Below are 21879 nucleotides of genomic sequence, written 5' to 3' on the forward strand. Positions count from 1 at the left end.
CATAATGTATAAAAGACCAATAAAAGGGCATAACAGAAGCTCTATGAAAGCACTTGAAATGTATAGTTTTAGGCAGTAATAATCCAGAGTTGGGAACATGAGAAGTGAAACAGATTACTACAATCAAGCCCACCAACCAAAAACACAGATGGGCTACAGTTCATAACATAGAAAGTGGAGGTCAGGAGCACCCTGGGTAGGATTTGCCCAATTTGAAAAATAGCCTAAGCAAATCCCAACTCCAGCAAGCAGCTGGCTGATTAAAAAAGTCAGGCCACCTGAAACTCCAAACCAACCACTACCTCAAAACAGAAATTTAAATCTTCCTCTAGGAGAGACCTTTCCAAGTACATTATTAACAAACATCCATCTACTTTTAAGGTTCCTCGGTGTCGCTATCCTACAACTACACATGGATGTTATATCTACACAGTACAAGCCCATTTAAGTCGTCGAATCCTCCATCCATGACCTTGATTTCTGTCGACAGAAATATTCCACTTGTGTGTGTGTGTGCATATTTCTCATGCTTTCTGAGCATCTTCTGACCTTATTTGAAGTACGAGCACATATACAGTCTTGCCGCGATATCTACTGGACTTTTTCCCCCCCCAACTGCATGAAGAGCAACGGGAATGGTGGATAGAAGTCGGAGCACCAAAGGAAAGCACAGGGGAACAGTTGCATTGTTTTCTGCTGCAGGAACTGCTGGGAGTAGATTGGAAGTACTAGGTAAGGTGGTGTTGTCTTCATTTTCTTCTTCAGGTATAACTAACCCAGACGTGTTCAGCACCAACGCTACATCTTCGATTACACGTAATTTCCCAGGGATAACCCTTCTCTGGAAGGGTTTAGTCTTTGGTATATCTAGAACTAATGTACCAGAAGTTTCCAACCACTCAACAGCCAAGCCTTCAACTTCATCATAATATATCCGCCTCTCGAGCTATTTAGAAAAAGAGAAAGCCATGAGATTAAAGATGGTTAAAGAATCGATTGTGTCTGGGTTAGGATCCTTACAGCAAAATTGTTTATGTAAACTGTCATGAATCTTGGTCCCAGTCCCAGAACCCTGGCTTCAGAAAGCAGCACCTGCAAAGGATAACCAGATTAATAACAAAATATACGGCTCAAACAAGAATATTAAGCGAAAAAACTTGGGTTGGAATTTAAGAGTAAATATGAGAAATCAGCTAGCTTTGGCCAATATCAGTCAACTCCAATTGGGTTTGTTTAATTTTAGCGATATCTAATTATTAAGAGGAGAGATCGGCTAAAATTAAATCAGTCTTAAAGATACTGATACGGGTTGGCCGAATGAAACCAAAATTGACCAATATCATGAACTATGATTGAGACCAATGAATTTGTTGTCTCCCACTATTGTGGCAAAAGAAAAGAAAATAATAGAATATGGCTTAAACCTCTTGAGGAACTAGGGATAATTTTACAAAGAAGATACATGTCATGGATTTTAATTTGATCACAGAACCTGCATGTGCTCTTTTAAAATAGTTTATAATAGTTTATTGTCATTTTACATTGCTCCAAACTTAACTTATTTGATGATTAGAGAAGAACTGGAGTTATAACAAGTTTAATCATGAATTATCAAAATTGAAAGTAGTAAGTTTTGGATATTCTGTATAGAATACGTATAATTTTTTTTTTACTACCATAAAATATTTGTTAGCAGTCTAACTGTGAGTCGAGAAAATTGACAGGCCTGCAGGAATAGCTACACGAGTGATATACTAGAATCAAGCATTTCAGAAGTGAAATGTTTCAGATAACCTCATATTCCTTGGTTGAAGCTTGACACCATGTGACAATTTATTAGCAGTGTAACTCAAGGTCATAAACTAAGTGAAAAAACAAAATTAAATTACCTCCCTCCTCTTCAATAGAGTCCAGAGATAAAGCTTTTCTCCAGCTTCCTCAGCATGCTTGCTAGCTTGTTTTCTTTCATTGCAATATGCAGCAACTTCTGCAAGCACTTCAGATCCAGGAACTTTATATTTCAAAGCAGTAGATAATAGTATTTCTCTAACTTGCTCAGATTCTGCAACATCATTATCAAAATAAAGACCACTAAAGCATCTACCAACAATTCCATCACCAGATATTTGGCCATTGTTAACTGTAACCAAAGTCTGTCTTTGCTTCACATAAACTTCTTCAGCTTCAACAACCGCAGATAATGTTCGATGTACAATAATATCAGGATATCTCCGCAATGGAGAAGTGAAATGTGTATAGAGTGGAACTGACAGTGCATAATGTGCCCACTCATTTTCCCTGCCTATTAAATCTCCCGAGCAGAAGTAGGTTGCTGACTGCATTGGCTTCAAAGCATATGAGAGTAGAATGTCAAACAGCACAGGATCATCCTTTAGTTTCTCTCTTATTTTAGATAGTGATAGGTGAAGTTTGCCAGATGATGAAGCATCTAACTCGAAACCATGTTTGCTACAAAATGCTTCAAACTCTTGAAGTTTCCTTAGGTTAGGTTCAGGATGCCTCCGAAGTAGAGCACAATCAGGAAAAGCCCTGGATATAACCTCTGCAACTGATTTATTTGCCAACAGCATAAATTCCTCAACAAGTGAACAGGACTGTTTTCTCTCGTTAAGAAAGCTATCATATGGAGTCCCATTCTCATCAAACAAGAAGACAAGCTTAGGATTCTGGAGCCCAAGGGCTCCCTGTTTAAATCTAATCTCCCTTTGCTTCTTAGAGATCTCATGAAGGCTTCTAACAGATTGAATAACATCCTTGAATTCAAACTGCCCACACAATTCAGGATGCAGTTTTCCAGAAAGACCAAATTGATCAATCTCAAATCCTTCATCAATGATATCCTGCACGTAATCATATGATAGCTTGCAGCATGAACAAATCACAGACCGTCCAATCCAACACTGGATGATGTTTCCAGAGTCATTAATGTCCCAAATAATCGAGAAGGCAAGCCTATCCACACCTGGCAAAAGGGAACACACTTCAGAAAGTCTTGGAGGCAACATTGGCAGTTTATGTTGTAAAATATATACACTGGTTGACCGAACTTGGGCTTCAGCATCCAAGGCTGTGTCTGGGAGAACAAAGCATGAAACATCAGCAATGTGAACACCAATTCGGAATATTTTATCAGACACTTTCTCAACAGATAATGCATCGTCCAAGTCATTAGAAGAAGAAGGATCAATTGTAAATGTGCAAATGTTTCTAAGATCCTTTCTAGTTTTATAGTCCTCCACAGGAACCTTCCATGGCACATTTGGAAGACAAGCCAATGACTCAGGAGTAAAGTTTGCAACACTTATCGCATGTTCAAACAATATGGCACTTATATGAGGTTCAATTTCCCCGCCTCGTCCCAATATATGAACAACTTGGGCTTTGGGGCAAATATTTTCTTCATTCCACTCATCTATTTGAGCAGCAACTAATTCAGTTTCAATTGATATGTCACCATTCTTAAGTCTTTCCTTTGCACAATCTGGAAGTCTTTTCACAGAAACTATCATCTTTGGGAATTTAGAATCTGTAGGTACCAGCTGTATGTAGTCCAAGCCAGCTGAAAATACAGATTCCTTGTTTTTCTTAGACAACTGTCCGTTGCTCTTTTCTTCCTCTTCAGGAAGCCATGGCTTCAAAGCAAGAAAACCAATCACTGCCCCACGGCGAGGAGAGTTCCTGATGATAGACAAGACTCTACCAGTAGGTCGTTTTGATTGGTTAGAACTTATCATTGCACGTATTCTCTCTAAAGCTCTTGCAGCTTCTCCCTGCTCAGATTCCCAATTTCTAGTTGAACCTGTTGAAGACTTAGAGTTCCATCCGCTGTTCCTGTTATCAGATGTCACAGATCCATTTCCAATATCATTACTAACAGCTTCACTAAAACCACTGTTTTCATGATTTTGATACCCCTTGTTCATTGGGTGCATGCCATTACCAGGAGTATAGGATTTGCAGTTGGCATCAACTTGTTCTTTCTTGGCGTCATTTTTGTCAATCACTTCACTGGTCTCAGTTGGAAAATCTGAACCACCTGATGCAACAGGACTGCTACGCATACTTAATCCTCTCAACTTCGTCCAGTATGCAACAGGATCCAACATTACAGCAATGATATCACCTTCTATCTACAAAATCATTAAAAACACCAAACAAGAGTATATACATGAATCATCAAGGTGACATCCATATAGAGTTTCGCTGTATCATAAATAAATATTTATGTGCATTGTGTTAAGATAGTACACCTTGCATCAATAAATGAATACCTGTGCATATGAAACTAATGATACCACAAAATCCCTAAAACTTCTAATATATTGGTGATATCTGCAAAAGAATCTTCAAAAATGCATACATCTCAAAATGAATACTCACAGCCTCTTCCTCTGCTTTGCAGAGAAACACATAAAGTTGTTCTTGAAGAAAGACAAAGTTGCCAACACATCCCTGTGCATTTATCAGCTCCCTAAGCACATTGCACGAACTTAAGAAAAATAAAGGATGAGTCATACATGAACTTTCTTTTAGTTAATTAGAATTTTAGATTAGATGTACTTTGTTTCAAGAAAACACTCACATATAGCTACAACAGATCATGTAACCAACAAAACTTATGTAGTGGACAACCATCTCCACGATCAAGAATCCAGCAACTAATGCAAAGATCAAAGTAAAGGATTGATAATGGAATCAGGGGATAGTCAAAGATTCTGATAGCACAGAGATGAGGTTTTGGGTAACCAAATATGCTAATCATCGTTAAACCTGGTCTTTAACTGTCTTATGTGCTTTTGATTAATGCTATTGACAATCCAAACAAACATGGCCTATATCATATAACTCCAATAGAACAGTTTAATAAAGTAGAAGATATTGTAAATTTTTCAGAAAAACAACCCAATTATATTCACCAGATATATACACATTGTCAAATTGGCTATTTTTTAATCTGTACCATAGATCTACCAACTCTTTGTAGAAAGAAGCAGAAATGGTGGAGAATCCATGCAGGATCAGGACAGCACACATACCGCTCTATTTTGGGCAGCAACTCCATTGATAAGAACATCCACGGGGAGACCATCTATGGTACAGTAGGCCTACAGCAGCCAAGAAACCACTACCCTCTAAGAATTCCAACAAGAATAGAATTTATACGTTTCAAAGACAAACTTTGTGTTTCACCTCAAGCCGGTTGTATGCATTCACACGAAATGTTGCTTTAAAGGCGCGACCTTTCTACAAAATGAAAGACACACACATAAGAATAAGCGGGAGAAAGATTACTCGGTACGTGCAAAACCACGGATATTGATTACCTCGATCGCCTCTTCAACAGCCTGGTCTGACCAATGAGGATCAAAATACTTCTTTGAATTGCGAGGAGGAGCTGCCACACCAACAGTGACTTCATCTACAGGAAACGAGGAAGCTGGCAAGGGGCACGATTTCGAGATTTCCCCGCCAACCACGCCGGCAGGTGGCGATGTGGAGTTCAACCCCGCCACATCCACGTCGCCGTTCAAGTGCATAGCGGGCAGGGAAGTGAAGGCAATTTCGGACGCGCTGATTAGGCTGGCGTCCATGATGCCAGTCCAAATCTCTGGCCGCCCGCACGCCGAGTCCACAGACCCGCACCCGCCATCTGCCCATCCTCCCCACAAAACACCAAAGACAAAGCCGATCTTTAGATCAAATCTTGACCGAAGCAAATCAAATCAAAACCCTGGTAAACAGAAGGCGACCTGGTAGGAAGGCCGAGTTCTGCTTGGGGCGGCGGTTCTGGCGCCGCCGCCGCCTCTTCTCTTTATCGGCCTCTTTCACCGCTACTGCTACCGCTGCCGCCACCTGCTCGCCCACGGCGCTCATGGTTGGAATCGATTCCCACAAACAGAAGTGGAGAACAAAGAACCGGAATAAAGTAGAGATCGGAGAAGAAAAGGGGAGAGAGAGAGAGAGAGGGCAATAAGGAACCCTAGATCTGGAGACCGATCGATCGATTCTTCTTTCCGATAACAGGAAAAAATAATAATTATCGGAAAAGGTACGAAAGGAACGGGAAGAGACGGAAGCTTTTGGCTTATATTTTCGTGTGGACGAGGGTTAATTGCGAGGAGGAGGAGGAGGGGCAGACGACATGATTGGCGGCAAAGACGATTGCGCCGACCTCTTTCTCGCTCGCTTCGCCTTTTTCTCTCTCTCTCTCTCTCTCTTGCCAGAGTAGTGACGCCCACCGCACACTCTTCTCGTGGCGACCATCAGCCCCGGTCTCATCACGGGGTGGAGCGCGCCCACCGCGCAGGATACAGGGGAATCCTACGCTCGTCTCGCAAGGGACGTTCGGGACCCACGCAATCCTTCGTCTTCTAGTGGAGCGGGAACCGTGTTTACTGTCTCGAGAGTGACAGGCTGAGCCTTATATCTGGGTTTGTACACGATGGTACTGCCTTCCACCGAGTTCATGGGCGGCGCCGGGATTTGTGCGTGATTTGTACCCTTGCGCTCTCGCGGGTCGGGTAATTGCTGTTAGTGGCAATTCCTCGAACCGGTTTCGGTCGGCCTCGATTGGGAATTCCGGTTCGATGCCGCGGTGCACGCCACCGCTACAAACCCTAAAGAGGGTTTGAACGATATGCGATACAAAATTATCACGTGCAAATGCACGTGATTTGTGTACCGTTATCGAGAAGCCAACTAAGTGATAACATCAATGGAATCGACAGAAAAGGAATTAGAAATGACTCCAGAAAAAAAAAGAAGAAGACATATAAAGCACTTATCTTTTGGAATTATTTTATCTCATTTTTTTGAAAAAAAAAAGTAAGGCTTTTTTAATTTTTCATCAACATCATTATTACATCTAAAAACTTAAGTTAATAGATGAGATATGATCTATATATTTATATATTTTTTAACAAATTCTATGATATTAAATAGGTCAACAAGTGAAATAAATATAATGCAAATTATTTGAGGTCAGTTATAAAGAATACATAAACATAAAGAAAGAGATAATATGAAGATGCAAAAAAGATGAAAAGTATGACAAAAAAAAGCATTCAACAAGGGAATTGTGGTAAGTGCCACTGATGTGGTGAATCCATGGCAAGAAAAAAGAATTCCTCAGGTGTTGTAGAACAAGTTGAGCAGAGACAGAGTGAGAACTACAACCTTCACAGGAATAATAAGAAACATTTTTGGCTTGTGTTGACAATCATCTCGAACATCACCCTGTTATATCATTTCCGGATCACACAATAGGGCAATTGCAGTGCTCAACTCGTTTACTGGTGCTCAGATCGAAGAATAATGCATCGGCGACACTGTTCAGCAAAGCGAGGCACATGCACGCGTGTTCATGAGAGAAGAGAAAAACATATTTGCAGGAGAAATACTCTAAAAAATAGCTACACGACATCTTAATGGTACATAAGTACTATAGGATTAAACTGTCAACACAGATTTAAACATTCCTATACGAGGATGATCATATGCAAGTTATAAAGGGGGAGCGAAAGACAATTTACATAGGTAGTCTTACTACATAGCCTATCCAATGGCATTCGGCTGCAGAGTGTTTTCCACCTCCCAACTTCTCGTCCTGCCACATAAAGAGTTGTCAACAATCAATAAGATAGTAATAGCAAACCCATAGGAATAAGAAATACCTAAATAAACATAAACCTTATACGAGTCCACACTTTACAAAGGATAAAATGCCAACAACTGGCATGTGAACAGTTCATCCTCATTTAAAACCACAATGGTGTATGCATATACTGCATAATGACTGGTTAGTTAAAAACTTGTCTGCCGGAGTCGACAAATTGCTTCAGTGATGTTAGCTCATACTAAGAAGACCAGAAAAAAAAAGCATAAAGATGCACTTTTGAGGTCAGAGGGATTAGTCATTCTGAACAAAAGTCATATAGGTTGAAGAACAGCCAAATCAACCAGCACGATATGTGGAGCTCATAGAAATTCAAGCATAACAGAAAATGTGAAAAATCTCTAGTAAAATGGTATTATACAACTGAGTTTGGAGCGACCTTGTCTGTGAAAGCTGCCCCCAATTCATCAATTGGCGGGAATGTGGATGCCCACCATCCTCGGTTGCTAAAAGCCCTGAGCAGCTAGAAGTTGTTGGAGGGGACCAAACAGGAACGACGCCACTGTCTCTTTCCCTCCAACTACCAGATGATGGCCCTATGGAATGTTCAGGCATCTCCAACCTGGTTGGGTTGAAATGTTGAGTTACATTATCTCTGACGGTATGCATGCCAGCCTGAGCAGTGGGTTCTCTTTGAGGCAGCAGACCGTAAGTTGTGTGTGACGGTACTTCTGCTCTGCTATCAGCATCAGCATTTCCTGAACTAGTAGAAACTTCCTCCTCTTCAACTCTAACCAGTGAAGAGGTCATGCTCGGAACCATCTGATCTTGATGTCTCCTGCCTGAAGCTGGGGAATTGTTGATCCTTAATTGTTCCTGCTCCACTTCCATATGTACCTCCCGAGGAAAATCTATTACGGGTAGTTCTGATGAGTCACCAAGGCCTTCCTCTGTTCCATTCTCTAGTGCAGCTCTTGATGCAGCCTCTAGTTGCCACATCTCAGCAAGAGCTTCTTGAAGTCTGGCTACAGCTGCAGCAATTTCTACAATAGGGAGAGGGTAGTTGGAACCAAGTTCAACCCCTGCAGCTTGTAGTACAGATTCAGGTGCATCCCATGGATGGTGTATCCATTGAGTTGGTAACCTTGCAAGCTCAGGAAGCCAACGTCGTACATATTCTCCATGCGGATCAAACTTGTAGCCCTCGAACTGTAGATCAAAACAAAAATATGGAAAGAAAAAGAAGTAAACAATCAGGGGCTTTATGTACATAAGTATGTTTATAATTAAATCTGTAATGCATACATGTTAGACATTATTCAAGGATTGACTAAAGAAACTTCAAAAAAGGAAATAAAAATAGCTACAGCTAAAATTTCCGCCAAAAACTGTATATGCTAAGATATCATAGTTCATAATGTTGCTTGGTAGTTTTGTACTTCCCCAGGAAAGGAACTGTGCCACAGTAATATCAGGGAACGCATGAGCATGAAATAGCTTGATGGACGGGAGAGAGGATAGTAATCTGGTTGACAGCTACTAAACAAGAACAATACCTGAGGGTTATCAATGCGATCCAGCTCACGGCCATCAGGAAGAGACCCGGATATGTACTGCCAACCCAGGGCATCACTTTCAAGATCGGCATCTAATAAAGTGTCCCAAAAGTACTTCATTCCCCACCTCCAAGGAAGTTGCAAGACCTTCACAAAGAAGCTGGCCACAACCACACGTATTCGATCATGCAGCCAGCCAGTGGCCCAAAGCTCTCTCATGCCAGCATCTACGAGAGGATAACCCGTTCTACCTTGTCTCCAAGCTTTGAAATAATCTTCATCGATCACCCAAGGAAAGAACCTAAGGTGGGCCAAGAGAGGTTTCTCATGACTGTAAGGGTGGTTGAAACTCAAGTATCTAGAGTACTCCCGAAGACCAATAGATTTAAGGAACAAATCACAGCTCTCTTCGGCTGCTTTATTCCCCTCATTGGTCCACACAAGCTGCTTCATACGAACAAGATGGAAGACTTTGCGGACACTTAGCTCCCCAAAATGCAAATGAGGTGAAAGTAGTGATGTAGATGCACTATCTGCTTTCCTTCGATTCACAGAGTACTCAATCAAAGGTCCATTAATGAAGGAAGTCAGAGACTTGTCAGCATTACGCCATCCTGGTGACCACGCTCGAGCAAGAAGGGCATTGCTTCCCTTCTCAGACTCATCCTCAAAGACCAGAATATCTGAAGGGCATCCTGATACATCGCCTGATAGAACCAAAATCAAAGACATGAGGAAGCAACAATAACTGAATTAAGTTAACCGATGATATCAATAAACAACCTTTGGGAGAAAAGAAATTTTATAAGGTCGGATCAAGGAATTCAATTTCAATGCTTCTAAATTTTTTGTAAGCAGACTGGCAATTGAATTGATTTATCTAAAAGGACAAGCGCTACTCTTGAGTAACATTGCCAATAACTACCAACTACCCATAACCTCAGCTAGCCCTGGGAAAGATTGACTAACAAGAGGCATAAATAACACTAGGAAATGTTGAAATCTGATGACCGTACCCTGAAACACATGAGTGGTTAGACTGCAAGAATTTGTACCATGGAAATTAAAGAATAAATGCTGAACTTCATAAATCTAAAGCACCTGGTACTACTCTTTTCGGGGGCAACAAAGGTGCAGCTGGATCATAAGGCATGCTGAGGCATCTATTCCAGAAAGGAGCAAACGTTGTAAATGGTTGACCATTTTCATCATTGACTTCCCATGGTTCATAGAGCAAATCCGCATTGAATGAGCAAACTCTTATGCCTTGAGCAGTCAGAAGTTCCTTCAGCCCATGATCCCTAACAAGAGAGAGAGGATCTGCAAGAACAAAGGGATAAATGGATCTAAAGAACTATTTCAAGTCAAATTGTCAGGAATCAGGATAGTTCAGTGATACCTGCATACAACAAGCTAGATAATATATGGAGGCTAAAGTGATGAAAAACTTGTTTCCAATTATTCAGAGATATTTTTTTTTTGCAAAATTTATATATATAAATCAATACGAGAAAATCTTGAACATGAATGACCCTGTGCTTGCAAAATCGTAGCACCACTATTCAATCATGAGATACTAGAGACAATTCAGTCACGATGAAGAAAGAAAGTATACAACAAATTGAACACACTTTAAATGATCCAACCTCATAATTGGCTAAATCTTGATGGATAATCCAAGCGTGCATCAAATTGAAGATCTGTAGCCTTTAGATTACAAATGGCAATCCATAAAATCACAATATGCATCTGAATTTTGCTCAAAAAATTTAGAATATTGACCGATAGAAGGATACAAATAATAGGCACGAGGTTAAACCTGATTATAACAGGAACTCGACAATCAAATAGCAGGAATGAATTACAACCATTTCTTAGCTTTAATTAGTGAAACAAATAAGTAGCTGAAGACTGTTATAATCTGTCACACAGATTTTATCAGTGATAGGAAATTAAAAAAATAATAAATACGATAGGAATCTGATAGAAATCAGAAAAAGAAAACTATCATTAATCGAGACCATAATATATCAGAAAGGGGAGAAGTAAATGGCATCAACTGATTGAACAAAGAACGCCAAGATCAATATAATGATTGGAAAAAAGACATAAAAATATATCAAGGAGAAAGTAAAGTTAATACAAAAAATGAAAAGAAGCTACAAACAAGGATCAACCACACATGGAAGGATATCTCACAGATCTAGCTTTTACGATAACAACAAAATTAACAGCCTTTAACAAAAAGGCAGTAGCTACAAGAGAGACTGACCGTAGAGGTGGTTGAAGAAGAGGCTGGTGGCAGCAGTGGAGCGAACGACCTCAAGGAGGGTGGAAGCCGTATCCAGTGACCTCTTGGTGATGAGGGGGGTGCCCAGGCTCCTGAGGGAGGAGTCAAGGTGGTGGAGGCTCTGGCTGAGCCACCACCTGGACACCCTCCCAGGGTAGAAAGACCCCTCCTCCTCAGGAGCCCATATGTACAGGGCCACCACCGCCCCTGCCCTCACCCCAGCAGCCAGGGCTGGGTTGTCCTCCACCCTCAAGTCCCTTCTGAACCATACTACGCTAGTTTGGTTGCTGCTGCTGTTGTTGCTGCTGCTGCCGCCGCGGCCACCAGGCATCAATCCCTCTTTCTCTCTCTCTCTCTCTTTTCCTGCTACTACAAATCACAGTATAATGGGAGAAGATTTAGATTAGCTTATGCCACCATGAATCAAAGTGGAGATGAGGGGAAAGCTGCAGCCTATGGCTGGTGGGTTGTGGGAATTGGTTTTGGTCCCTTTGGCGTCTCTTTTCTGGTGGGGGACAGCCATGGCTTGCGCAAATGGATGTGGGGATTGAGATGAATGGTACTGGATTTTCCTCTGCTTCTTTTTTCTATTTCCCATTCCGAACTAAATTAGTACTGATTTCTCTTCGCCCAATCGTTGCTTTATTTTACACGTGCTAATGATTTATATCCTATAAATGAATTATTCCCACATTATGGTGAAGGAAAATTTAGATATTAAGTATCTGCTCGAATATGATCTGATCCGATGGATGGATGGAACGATAAAGAAAGCAAGTAATAAATACATTTCGTAAATACCACCTCTGCGTGCTATACTTGGAGAAGTACTCCGTCAACTCGACTCGACGCACGACTTGGGCTCCGGTGAGAGGGCCTCCTTACTTTCCGGTGGATGCCCACGTACTCGTTCGTGAGTTGTCAGCAGCTATTCGTGACTCTTATCTTCTCCTCATTCGCCTGTGTTGGGACCTTCGATGTGTACGTGTGGATTGCGTTGTGCATTCCCCTGCCACCACTCGAATAATCTTTTCATATTCCTCTTTTTCTACTTTTGAACACGACTAATCTCTCTCTCTCTCTCTCTCTCTCTTGTATATATATATATATACAAGAGTTTCCTTCAGCTAACAAAGCCTTATAAACAGGTTTGACAGGCATGACATCTATAACAATGACATGTGAAGGAACAGACCACTGTAACCTTAGAGATGGAAATTTTCCTCCAACATATAAACCCCTTCAGATTCGGATCATGTCATTGTTATAGATGTCATGTGGATAATGAAGATGCTTGTAAAGACTAATGTTGTTCCCACCCTAATTTTCCTAGTTGATTGGATATGATGTCAGGCCATACCAAGTCAATAGCTTGATGTCCCCATGTTTTGACTCAAAAGAACAAAAAAGAAAAGAAAAGAAAAAAAAAAAGGATTCGTGCATGATGCTGAAAGCTGGGGGAAGGGAGCAAAGCTGCCAAGATTGAGAGGAACAAAGCTAGTTTTGATTCAGCAGTGCGTTCTGGAACACGTATCAGTTGAAATCTCACTATCTGGATGTGGATGTCATAGTTATCTCAATGACAATAAGAGATAAGGTCTAGATGAATCTAAGCTTTTCAGCAAGCCTGTTTAGATTTATCTTTTTCTAGTTGCACTTCAAACCACAATCACTTCTTGTTCCAAACCCTCTTGTAGCTGCATATCTGACATGCCAAACCTACCTTTCTGCAAAACCATGTCAGTGACAATTAGAGATCAGGTCTAAGATGAATCTATGCTTTTCAGCAAACCTGTTTAGATTTATCTTTTCTACTTGCAGTTAAAATCACAATCACTTCTTGATCCAAATCCTCTTGTAGCTGCAGACCTGACATATCGATGGCAATAAGAGATAAGGTCTAGATGAATCTAAGCTTTTCGGCAAACCTGTTTAGATTTATCTTTTCTACTTGCAGTTAAAATCACAATCACTTGTTCCAAATCATTCTGGAGCTGCAAATCTGACATGCCAAACCTACCTTTCTGCAAAACCATAATAATGTCAGGCTTAACAAACTGTGAAGAAATTAACAAATTTGATGGAACAATATCAGGATTGTAGTATTTCAGTCATGTAAGATATGGTGTCGCCAAGGGTTTTTTTTTTTTTTTTTTGAAAAGAGGTTGTGAACAATATGCAAAGCAGCAGAAAGAAACAACACAATTCATAGGAATAGGATTTTTTTTTTTGCAAGGAAAATTGTTTACCAGAAAACAGCAGTCTCCACAGGACAAAAATATGCTTGTGGTTGAAGTTTGGCACCACAGCAACTTGTCAGCCAGGACCACAAATTATGCTCATTTGTGGATGAACGAACTTATGATTTACATCAAAATAAAATTCCTACATTGGATCTATATGCAGCTTATTCATATAGATGATGGCGATTCTAAAGTTACATTGTTTCCTAGTATCATAGCTTACCTGTAATATGTAGCATTTCAGATGGAATTTGACTACTGGTTGTTCCATTTTATTGCTATGAAGAATATAGCATGCACTCTTTTTGCCCTTAATGCAAAATTTGGTTGTGGGGTTCAGATCTGTCGTGTTCCAGAATATTTTGTTTCATGCGAGTTATGAGACTTGATGAATGAATTCATAAAATGATTATTCTGTTCGCTAGATAAATCTCTTCTTACTCCTCACCATCCAGCAAAATTGAAGGAAAAAACATTTAGTAAATAAAACATCTCGTGACAATTGATCAGCACTTGCAAAAGTTAGAAAAGAGAATTGAGAATTGAGATGTAATCCTGTCACAAGGATTAAGCATTCAGTCAATTTTATCACCTAACATATCAAAAAGGGTCTAAACCGAAGATGAACATTGTAAGCATGATCAGGATTCAAGATATTCAATGAAAAAAATTCATATAGTTTAGACATGTTTTGTATGTTCATGGAACTATCAGAGAATGAATAGCATCATAAAGCTTTTATACATGAAATTGTTTCTTAAGGAACCATGATTGTAGCATCAAAATAAATGATATTGATCAAACTATCAAGCATTTAAACACCACTAAGGATATGACTCTTTACGTCTTTGTAGTTGGGTCTTTATAACTTTGTTGTTGTCGTCGAATGAACATATGAAATGATGCAACTTATTTTAAAACTTGTAACAAAATTGATCAATTCAAAATATACTTTATACAGTTTAAAATGTTTACTTTAATATGTAAAAAACATGCAATATTTATTTCTAATTGTCTTAAACATCATAAATCATGTTCAACTGATCTACAGATATCAAATATATGTATTTTCAGGAAAAAAAAAAGGAAAAATATCTCAGCACTAAGCACCTTTCGACTGCCAGATACATACCTTGCTGAAGCAATTTCTATAGCAACTTTGCCACAAGAACATACCATTTTCTTTGTATGCCTTCCTCAGGATTGGTTACTTCCGTGACAAATTTTCTTGAGCCCATTACTAGTGAATGACCTACAGAGTCAGACATGTAGCAGTGAAGTATGTCCTTTTAAGATCATAGACAAATCTGGTGTGCAGAAAGCTACAAAATTATAAACCAAGATACATATGCATTATGACATCTTGTTAGTTCCAATGTCAAATTAGCCCAGTGGAAGAAGTAACATGTGAGCTAGAGACCAAAATTGATGACCCTATGCATGCTGCTTAAACTACATAGTTCAGGTGAAAGAAGCTTCACTTCCAAATTGTGCAAACTATAATTTCCTATACTCTTGGACAACACAGGATACAACAAAACACCAGCAAAATTATTGTCCACAGGGCAACTGATTATAATCTTTCTCAAGTTCTCAAGGCATGAAGAGAAACAGAGAACCATAACCCAAAATGATACAGTCTAGGTTTATAATGAAAGTTCTCAACAAAAATTCATTAACAGAAAGACAAAGGAATGTCTGAAGCGACTAATAAACCATATTAACCTATAATATGTAAACTCAGTGCCACAAGAATCAACTCACACAAAGACAGAAGTTAAGGGCTGATATTTGAAGTATCAAATATGAGAATTCGTAGAAAAATGAAATAAGCATAAAACAGAAGATAAACATATTTTTTGGTAGAAATTGTCAACATAAACATGAAACGAAAAGAGAGAAGTGACAATGTGTAGTGAGCAACTAATGAGACACCTCCATGTATAAAAAAGTGCTATCAGCAAAACTCCCATCATTGGTATTGGCCTCCCATGAATCAGATAAAAATTTGATCAAGATTATCTGGGATTATGGAGGCACATGGGTAAATCAGAGGACAAAAAAAAGAGAATCAGAGAAATGAACTTTCATCAAATAGCTTATGGATCCTCGCAAAACAAAATTATGGAAGCAGACATCATGATCGAACTAAGATTGAAAAGAAGGAAATTAAGGCAAAAATATATAATAACACAGCCGATCATAAATATTCGGTAGTTAATATACACATGAAAATAATTCAGATCTCTTGAATAATGCAATCAAAAGTGTGCCTAAGGGAAGTACCATGGTTATTTGATAAACACGGTTACCCAACAGATACAAAAGATCCCATAACATTACATCACAAGCAAATAATAAAGTTATCTATATCTTTAGTTGTTGAGAAACAAGGTCAACAACATGTTCAAGTTTCTTAGCTAAAGCCTGAGATATAATACAGTAGATAAAATACTTCTCATTATATTTATCTCACTGGCACGTCCATGAAAACCAGACAACAAAGGTTTCATCCAGATTGAAGAACTATTACTATTATAGACCACATGAGTACTCCTTTGTAAGAGTTGCACCACTGCACAATAAAGGAGAAACAATGAGCAACTGATCCTGTAATATCAACCAGCATAAAACCGGACCCAATTCAGGACAAATTTTGGCTTTAGCTATTTTTAAATGAATAACTAACAAACTAAATACTCAATTAATACACTTACATCATGGAGCACAAATACATTATAATATGGTTACCCATGTTGGATTGCTGACCATAATCATTAAAAAAAATGGACAGGGAACTTGCACAAGAAAATATCAGTCAAGAACTTACGAGGACAGTGCTTCTGGAAACATAATCCATCAACAGTGGTTAGTTAAAAGACAATTTTTTCAAAAAACTTGCATGAACATGAGGCAAGTCAGTATTTAATGAGATGATTTATTGCTTAGTACCTTGAGATGTGCATGCAGGATAAATGAAGCAAAATATATCAGATTCTTCTTCAGTATCAGCAGCTACATGGCTGAACTCTCTATGTACCACACACAAATAGATGTCAGTTCCTATGCATTGTTCTGCAAAGAGATATCCCACACTAACTGAACAGAGGAGCAACCCACATTGCTTAGATCTATCACATAACACAATCCAATGGGTGGCTTGGGCACAGAGAATCTTGACCATCCAAGTGAACAAATTTAAACATCCAATGTCAGCTCATCAAGACCAGATATCTTTTCTGCTTCTAATCAACACCACTGACTGCTGCAAAAACAGTCTTTTAGCAGGACACTGTGTGGCCCCTCTCCAAATTAATTAACACAATAGAAAATGCTAAATTTCACAGATATAAGGAACATGAAGGGAAGTGAAGAAAACTCAATCAAAATCAGCATTATAACTTTACTGTGTTGCTGAAAAAAGAAAATTTACTGTGTTGCTTTGAGTCTACATTTTGTCCATAAAACAGGATACATTTTTTTAGCTAGGGTTCCTCTCTGCCTCTCCTCATCTCCTGTTTTTTTCTTTTCCAATTCTTTGTGTTGAACGTGATGTGTGTGATGAGTGGTTCATTGCCTTTGCATCTGTTTATATATAGAAGATAGAAAAACAGGGGCAAAAAGAGAAAGGAGAAAATTGGAGTGATGTAAGTTGACCCCATGGGTATTGGCCAATCCAGAACAATATGATTCCCCAAACAGTTAATACAGAAGATAGCAAACTAGAGTCAGAAAGAGAAGGAAGAAAAACAGATGGACTGATCTAAGTCGATCCCATGGGTATTGGCCAATTTCAGACCGATCAAATTCCCGGAACAGGGAACTACAAAAGAACTTGACACTTTTAATGGCGAAAGGGCTGATCCATTTTTCGACCCTCTGAAATATATCAGCTTTTTGGGTCATCGTACACAAACAAGCCCAGCAAATTTGTCATCAATATTAAGAACATGCCACACTGTAGCTGCTGCAATGATCAATTTTCAACTTTGTCATGTGGGCGAACATCACAAGTTATCAAAGTGTCTCTTCAAGTCTTCATTGCCCTTACGCCCTATGAAGATGTTCAAACATTTTCAAGTTTTTTCATGTCTCTACAACCTCATTCAGGCCACAAAACAAAGATCATCCACAAAACAGAAAAATGGCACCGAGCACATATTAACAAACATACAAATATGTGCATGCATATGCGATATTCTTGCAAAATGGGATGGATAAGGGCATCATCCAGTGGCATCGCAACTTAATGTTACAATAGATCTAAACAAAGATAAGTATGTTCCGCAACAACCAATTCAAATCATTCACCTTCATTTTTAAACAGTGAACCAGCAAATAAGGGACAAGCAAGGAGGCAAACCTGATGTAGCACCGACAATACTTCACCTTCCCCTCGAGGCCAAGAAGCAGTTTCCATCCCTTTGGCAAGCGATCGCCCAACTCGGAATCATCCACAGTCATCCTTCTCCTCCGGCTTCCCCATTGCCCTTCCAATCCGTTCATTAAGCCCGGAAGCTGCTCCTCCATCGTCGGTCCAGCCATTCTCTGCCTCAGCTCCTCAGCAAAGGGATCCTCCACCAAGCCCCCAACTAGATCAAATCCACCGTCTGGCCTTCTCCATTCACGACCTCCCGATCCCATCCTCCACCAAAACCAAGGCCAACTCCTCACTGCCATGAGGAGTCCCCTGGCGAGACAGAGGGTTAGGGTTTGATCCGGAGAAAAGCTGACCGTGGTGGAATACGATCTCAAGTTCCTCGAGGCGACCGGTGTCGATCATTCGACTTCCATTGTACTGCCATTTTGTAAGTTATGTAAAAAGATGATTTGTTTTACAAGATTAATTATATATTATATTTATAATTAATTATTCTTAACATCACGATCTTTATACCTTCAAAAGTTAAATTAAGATATCTATATTTACAAAAATAAAATATTAAATCCTATTATTCTACTTGGCAAATTGGTATCGTCGTGGACACGTTAGGTACCAATTCATGAAGTGGTACCCACTGTTGACCACGGTCTTACTTGCCGGCAGTCAATGATCAACTTTAATCCAGCTATATGATCTGGCAGTATTCCTGTACCATAAAAGAATGTAACATGACATATGTATATTAGTTTAAATTGCAAATAACAATAATATAATTGACTTCATATCTGCTGGTTCACTGAACCAGCTTCATGGGTTCAAGCAGTCGCCCTCACTTGCTCAATCATTCAAGCCGACATCCTAAATAGATTGATGCTACATTTCGCACTATATATCACGATACATTATGAATACAAATGCATGGAAGGACTTGAGTGGACATGATTCCTTCGTTTATATCTCAATGTAAATTGGTCCATGGTGTTCCTTATTGTGTACCATCTTTTTTGTTTTCATTCCTCACGTCACATCTGTCACGTGTTAATCACACGCGGTCCTTGGTCCCATGAGCCACAATTGTCCCCGTTTATTTGGTTACTTTGGAATATTTTTCACCTTTTTTCTCCGGAAATAATGATATAAATTGACTTGCAATACTGATAATTAAAAGGTGCTCGACATACGTGCATGGCGTTCACGTCCACACGGCAATTCCATTGGGTCGTAAATTACTTTCCACTTGTTTTTGATTGGAGGGTAAGCAAAGCTGCGCACGGCATCAGTCAAAGTCCACCAACCCCGGCAATCATTTGGCTGCTTCCAGTTTACTTCGCCCGGTCCCACCTTGCGAAGCTGCTGCATCCAAGGCCACTCATGCACACCACCTCCACACCTCCAGCTTCCTTACTCCCCACCGCTATATATACCTCCCTCATTGCTCCTCTCTTCCTCGCTCCATTGGCTCACGGTACAACCAATAAACATCGCCCGAGTAGATGGATAGAATGGCCGCTTCTTCCACTCTGCTTCTCTTGTGCTCACTCCTGCTCAGCTCCTACTCCTTTGCAGCTGCCCCCAGGAAGCTTGTCCTGGTGCAGCAGCCACCCCTCGTCCTCAAGTACCACAATGGCCCGCTCCTTAGGGGTAACTACACCCTGAGCCTGCTCTTCTACGGCCGCTTCTCTGCCGCCCAGCGTTCCATCGTCGTCGACTTCGTTCGCTCCCTCACCCCCACCGGGGCCTCCCTCCCGCCTCCCTCCGTCGCCTCCTGGTGGCGCACCACCGCCAGCTACGCCGGCGGCGACGTGCACCTCTCTCTCGGCCCGCAGCTGCTGGACGAGTCCTACTCCAAGGGGAAGCTGTTGTCCTCCTCCGACATCGCCGCGCTGGCCGGAAAGGCGGCGGCCGGGGGCGGGCACCGGGCCATTGGGGTGGTCGTCACCGACGGCGACGTGGCGGTCGAGGGATTCTGCTCCAGCCGGTGCGGGACGCACGGGCGGCTCGCGGGCTCCGCCGGGTTCGTCTGGGTGGGCGACTCGGCGAGGCAGTGCCCGGGCCAGTGCGCGTGGCCATTCCACCAGCCGATCTACGGGCCGCAGGCGCCGCCGCTGGTGGCGCCCAGCGGCGACGTGGGGATGGACGGCGTCGTCATCAACCTGGCGACGCTGCTGGCGGGCGCGGCAACCAACCCCAACGGCGACGGCTACTTCCAGGGGCCGGCGGACGCGCCGCTGGAGGCGGTGACGGCGTGCACGGGGGTGTTCGGCAGCGGGGCGTACCCGGGGTACCCGGGCAAGGTCCTGGTGGACCCCACGAGCGGGGCCAGCTATAACGCGAGGGGACTCGGAGGGAGGAAGTACCTGCTGCCCGCCATGTGGGACCCCGTCACGTCCCAGTGCTCCACGTTAGTCTAAAGATTCGCGCATCGTGATCACAGGGCCTCTCTAGCGTTTAAGGTGGTGTCGTCTCTGTTCGCAGTCTATACAACTGTTGTAGAAGTGAATAAGGTTAAGGGGAAGGAAAAGAAAGGAAGACAAGGGAAGAGATAGCGAGATGTTGTTATATATTGTCGAAAGGTTATATATGTCTGTTGTCAGCATGAATATGTAGTACAGTATAATACAAGATTTGTGTTATGTAAACCACAGATTGATACAGAGCAGAGCAGAGCAAAACAGACTATGCATCTTCAAGCTTTTTCTTTATGGCAGGAATCATGTGCTAGAACAAGTTCAAGCAGATTTAGGAGGGTGTTTGATTGATTGATGACACGAACAAACTTAGAAATATGCAGAACACCTGTTCTCGATTTTACGCTCCCACATAATTGACTCAAATATTCTAATCTATGGGTGTTCTTGTAATCATAGTTTTGTATTGCCATTGCGTTCCCAAATTCTAAAGTGACAAATTCACAGAGAGAGAGAGAGAGAGAGAGAGAGAGAGAGAGAGAGAGAGGAGGGGTTATGCAAAATACCTGAGAAAAAGCCAAAAACTCGACTTATGGAGTTGTCTTTTTCCCTGTTAACCATTATGATGATGCGAACAGTTTCCTCATCTCCAAGATCATCTAAAAGCTGGTTGAATCGTTGATGATATATGGTGGGACATGAGCTCCTTGTGCTTCTTATCCTTTCGCTGACCTTCTCCATGCATGTCGGCCATCGTGCCCTCTCCATGCCCATTTGCCACCCTTCCGCCTCCTTATGCCCCACGCTCCATTCAAGCATGCTGCTGTTCTACATGCTTGTTCATGGGCTGATCGACATTCTAACATCAATTATTTTGGTGCATTGTTTGCTGAAAGGAAGAGATCGATTTGGATTATGACCACTCAGCTTCTCTTTGACAGATGCCATGGCCCCCTCTCCCCCTCCTCGCAATTCAATAATGTCGGCAGGCATTAAAATAGTACCAATAAATAGATGCATATCTCCTTCAAGTTGTCAGCATGCCAGAAGAAAAGAAGATGCAGGAATCAAGTACATGAAACGAGATTCTCACGCACTGCACTCAAATCTTCTCCTCTTCCTCCCTTTTCTGGTCAACCACGCTGTTTCCCTTCCCCTGCACAGCATCAGTTTTCACCATGAGGACCCGAACAGAAGAAGAAAAGAAACTTATCATCACTTTCGATTCATGTATCTTTCCATCGCCAGTAGTTATGATGTCTCTTGCGCATCATTTATTTGGCCTTGGGAGCATGCAGGTGCATGGATGTAAACCCTAGGGCTGTCATAGCTTCCAGATGTCAAGCCATCATGGGGCTACGT

At 41.1% G+C, this 21879-nt stretch overlaps 3 protein-coding genes and 1 non-coding gene across 6 annotated transcripts; 1 reads left to right on the forward strand and 3 right to left on the reverse strand.

The window, feature by feature from the left end:
- Nucleotides 1–44: 44 nt before the first annotated feature.
- LOC135641060 (DIS3-like exonuclease 2) lies at nucleotides 45–6271 on the reverse strand. 3 transcript variants are annotated; one of them, XM_065156065.1, is made up of 8 exons: nucleotides 5772–6271; nucleotides 5346–5671; nucleotides 5212–5265; nucleotides 5058–5126; nucleotides 4402–4473; nucleotides 1890–4151; nucleotides 1021–1092; nucleotides 45–946 (listed from the first exon to the last, which is right to left on the reverse strand). In XM_065156065.1, exons 1-8 carry the CDS (start codon nucleotides 5893–5895, stop codon nucleotides 551–553), a joined length of 3375 nt encoding a protein of 1124 aa, XP_065012137.1. In that variant the 5' UTR covers nucleotides 5896–6271; the 3' UTR covers nucleotides 45–550. The 3 variants fall into 3 exon arrangements, with proteins under 3 accessions (XP_065012137.1, XP_065012138.1, XP_065012139.1); XM_065156066.1 differs by lacking the exon at nucleotides 4402–4473 and having other exon boundaries at nucleotides 5772–6269; XM_065156067.1 differs by lacking the exon at nucleotides 5772–6271 and having other exon boundaries at nucleotides 4402–4492; nucleotides 5346–5431.
- A 1114-nt stretch (nucleotides 6272–7385) lies between these two features.
- LOC135641627 (cryptochrome-1-like) lies at nucleotides 7386–12076 on the reverse strand. The gene is made up of 5 exons (XM_065157143.1): nucleotides 11465–12076; nucleotides 10294–10512; nucleotides 9193–9899; nucleotides 8076–8845; nucleotides 7386–7627 (listed from the first exon to the last, which is right to left on the reverse strand). The coding sequence occupies exons 1-5, from the start codon at nucleotides 11811–11813 to the stop codon at nucleotides 7576–7578; spliced, it is 2097 nt and encodes a 698-aa protein (XP_065013215.1). The 5' UTR covers nucleotides 11814–12076; the 3' UTR covers nucleotides 7386–7575.
- A 3555-nt stretch (nucleotides 12077–15631) lies between these two features.
- LOC135641896 (small nucleolar RNA snoR83) lies at nucleotides 15632–15754 on the reverse strand. Its single transcript, XR_010497834.1, has one exon. It is a non-coding gene; the product is annotated as a small nucleolar RNA snoR83 (small nucleolar RNA).
- Nucleotides 15755–19557: 3803 nt separating this feature from the next.
- LOC135639803 (protein EXORDIUM-like 2) lies at nucleotides 19558–20763 on the forward strand. The gene has a single exon (XM_065153720.1). It carries the CDS (start codon nucleotides 19603–19605, stop codon nucleotides 20518–20520), a length of 918 nt encoding a protein of 305 aa, XP_065009792.1. The 5' UTR covers nucleotides 19558–19602; the 3' UTR covers nucleotides 20521–20763.
- The last annotated feature ends 1116 nt before the right edge of the window (nucleotides 20764–21879 follow it).

This window comes from Musa acuminata, chromosome BXJ3-6 (assembly GCF_036884655.1).
Source record: "Musa acuminata AAA Group cultivar baxijiao chromosome BXJ3-6, Cavendish_Baxijiao_AAA, whole genome shotgun sequence".
Taxonomy (NCBI): Eukaryota; Viridiplantae; Streptophyta; class Magnoliopsida; order Zingiberales; family Musaceae; genus Musa; species Musa acuminata.